At 71.6% G+C, this 1,576-nt stretch overlaps 1 protein-coding gene across 2 annotated transcripts in view; it reads right to left on the bottom strand.

Moving 5' to 3' along the window:
* Positions 1 to 952, bottom strand: part of Pdgfa (platelet derived growth factor subunit A) — a 20,054-nt gene extending 19,102 nt beyond the window's left edge. For both annotated transcript variants that reach the window (XM_055598632.1, XM_055598633.1), the window contains exon 1: positions 798 to 952. In XM_055598632.1, the coding sequence (XP_055454607.1) occupies positions 798 to 913 (116 nt within the window). In that variant the 5' untranslated portion in view covers positions 914 to 952. The remainder of the gene's footprint in view (positions 1 to 797) is intronic.
* Positions 953 to 1,576: the final 624 nt, after the last annotated feature.

The raw sequence follows: 1,576 nt of genomic DNA, 5'->3' as shown, positions 1-1,576 counted from the left end.
CCGCTACGGCGCGGCGCTCCGCCCTCCGCCCGCCGGGGCCGGGCAGCTCCCGCGGCCGCGCCGCCTGGCAGCAGTCAGCCCGCCCGGGGCCTCGCTCCGCCGCCCTCGCGGGCTGGAGGGCGGGCGGAGGGCCGAGCTGGCGCCGCCGCCGCAGCAGCCGCGGGGAGACCGGAGGAGGAGACGGCGCAGGCAGGCCGGGCTCCCGGAGTTGAGCGGGCTCCGCAGGACGCGCGTGTGGAGCCGGCCGGCGGCAGGGAGGGGGTTATAGCGCCGCCGCCGCGCCCCTCCCCCGCCCCCGCCCTCCGCCTCCCCCGGATTCCGAGCCCGGGACCCGCACCTCGGAAGCGCGCAGGGGTCTCGCGGGCCGGGTCGGGCCCGGCCGCCACCGCCACTGCAGTGGCCACACACGCGCTCACGCAGGCAGCTAAATCCATCCAAGCTCGGCGCCCGCGGCTCGGAGCCCACAGGCGCCCGGACTCCCGGAGCGCCCCTCCCTCGAGCTTGCCCACCCTTCAGTGCCAGCTGCAATCCTGCGGCACCGGGCGGGGAGGGGAGGAGGCCGCTGCAGAAGCACGGCCGTCTCCGGCTCGCCTCTCTCTCGGGCCCCAGCGGCAGTAAAGGGCAGCGCCCAGAGCTGCTGCGCCAAAAAGGGCATGAGAGTCGGCTTGGCCCCCGCCCGAGAGCCGCTTCCCACTGTAAGGATCCCGTGCTCCAGCCTTCCCCACTCCATAAAAGGAGGGGGAGTGAGTCTTCGCGGAGAGGCGGGGCGGGTTTAGGGGCGCGTCTGGGGCACTCACCTGACGGCTGCCACGCGCCCGCGCCCCAAAGCCAAAGCCCGGGACACCTGACTGAGGAACTTGTGTGGAGGTGGGAGCGAGGCCCGGGTCGGGGGGTAGGCTGCCGCCTGCCTCATCTCCACCTTGACACCCTGCACCCTCCAGGTCCTTAGCCCCTGGCCGAAGGCCCAGCCGTACCCTGAACGGGGAGCTGGGGGGGGGGGGGGAAGGGAAGACAGAAAAGAAGCCCCGGGTGAGGAACTCCTGGGTTCGGCCTGGCATCCAAGGGGCGCAGAGCGCCACCTCCGGCCAAGGCGGAGCACAGACCCGGTGGCCGGGAAGCGACACGCGGGCGGAGGTCTGACCAGGCTGGACGGTTCTCCCACTGAGAGAGACGGAGCCCAGGTGGGATGTGACCCGACGGCAAGGCCAACGCTGCCAGCTGCCTGCCGTGCGTAGGCCTTAGGGCACTGTGGACCGTTTGAATCCCAAAGCTGAACAGCCTAGTGCTCTGGAGGCTGTGGAGAGCTTCCTGGGGAGGGTGCAACCGAGAATACGGCCCGTCCAGTTCACTCCCTGTCGCGTGGATTAATCCGTGCACCCTGCCCCGGCCCTCCCCCGCCCCCAATCTCCTTTGTCCCCAGACAAAAGCGCAGCCTGGCAGGAACCTTTCATCCCCAGCAACCCGGGTTCCTGCATTTCAAAGGCGGGGCCTGAAGAGCCCTTCGAGGGGCGGCTCACCTAGCCCCAAATACCTGGTGTGGGGCGGGGTGGGGGTGGGGTTGCTCAGCCTCCCCCGG

Source organism: Psammomys obesus, unplaced genomic scaffold, assembly GCF_907164565.1.
Source record: "Psammomys obesus unplaced genomic scaffold, mPsaObe1.curated_primary_1811, whole genome shotgun sequence".
Lineage (NCBI taxonomy): Eukaryota > Metazoa > Chordata > Mammalia > Rodentia > Muridae > Psammomys > Psammomys obesus.
This window is presented reverse-complemented; position numbering and strand designations above follow the sequence as displayed.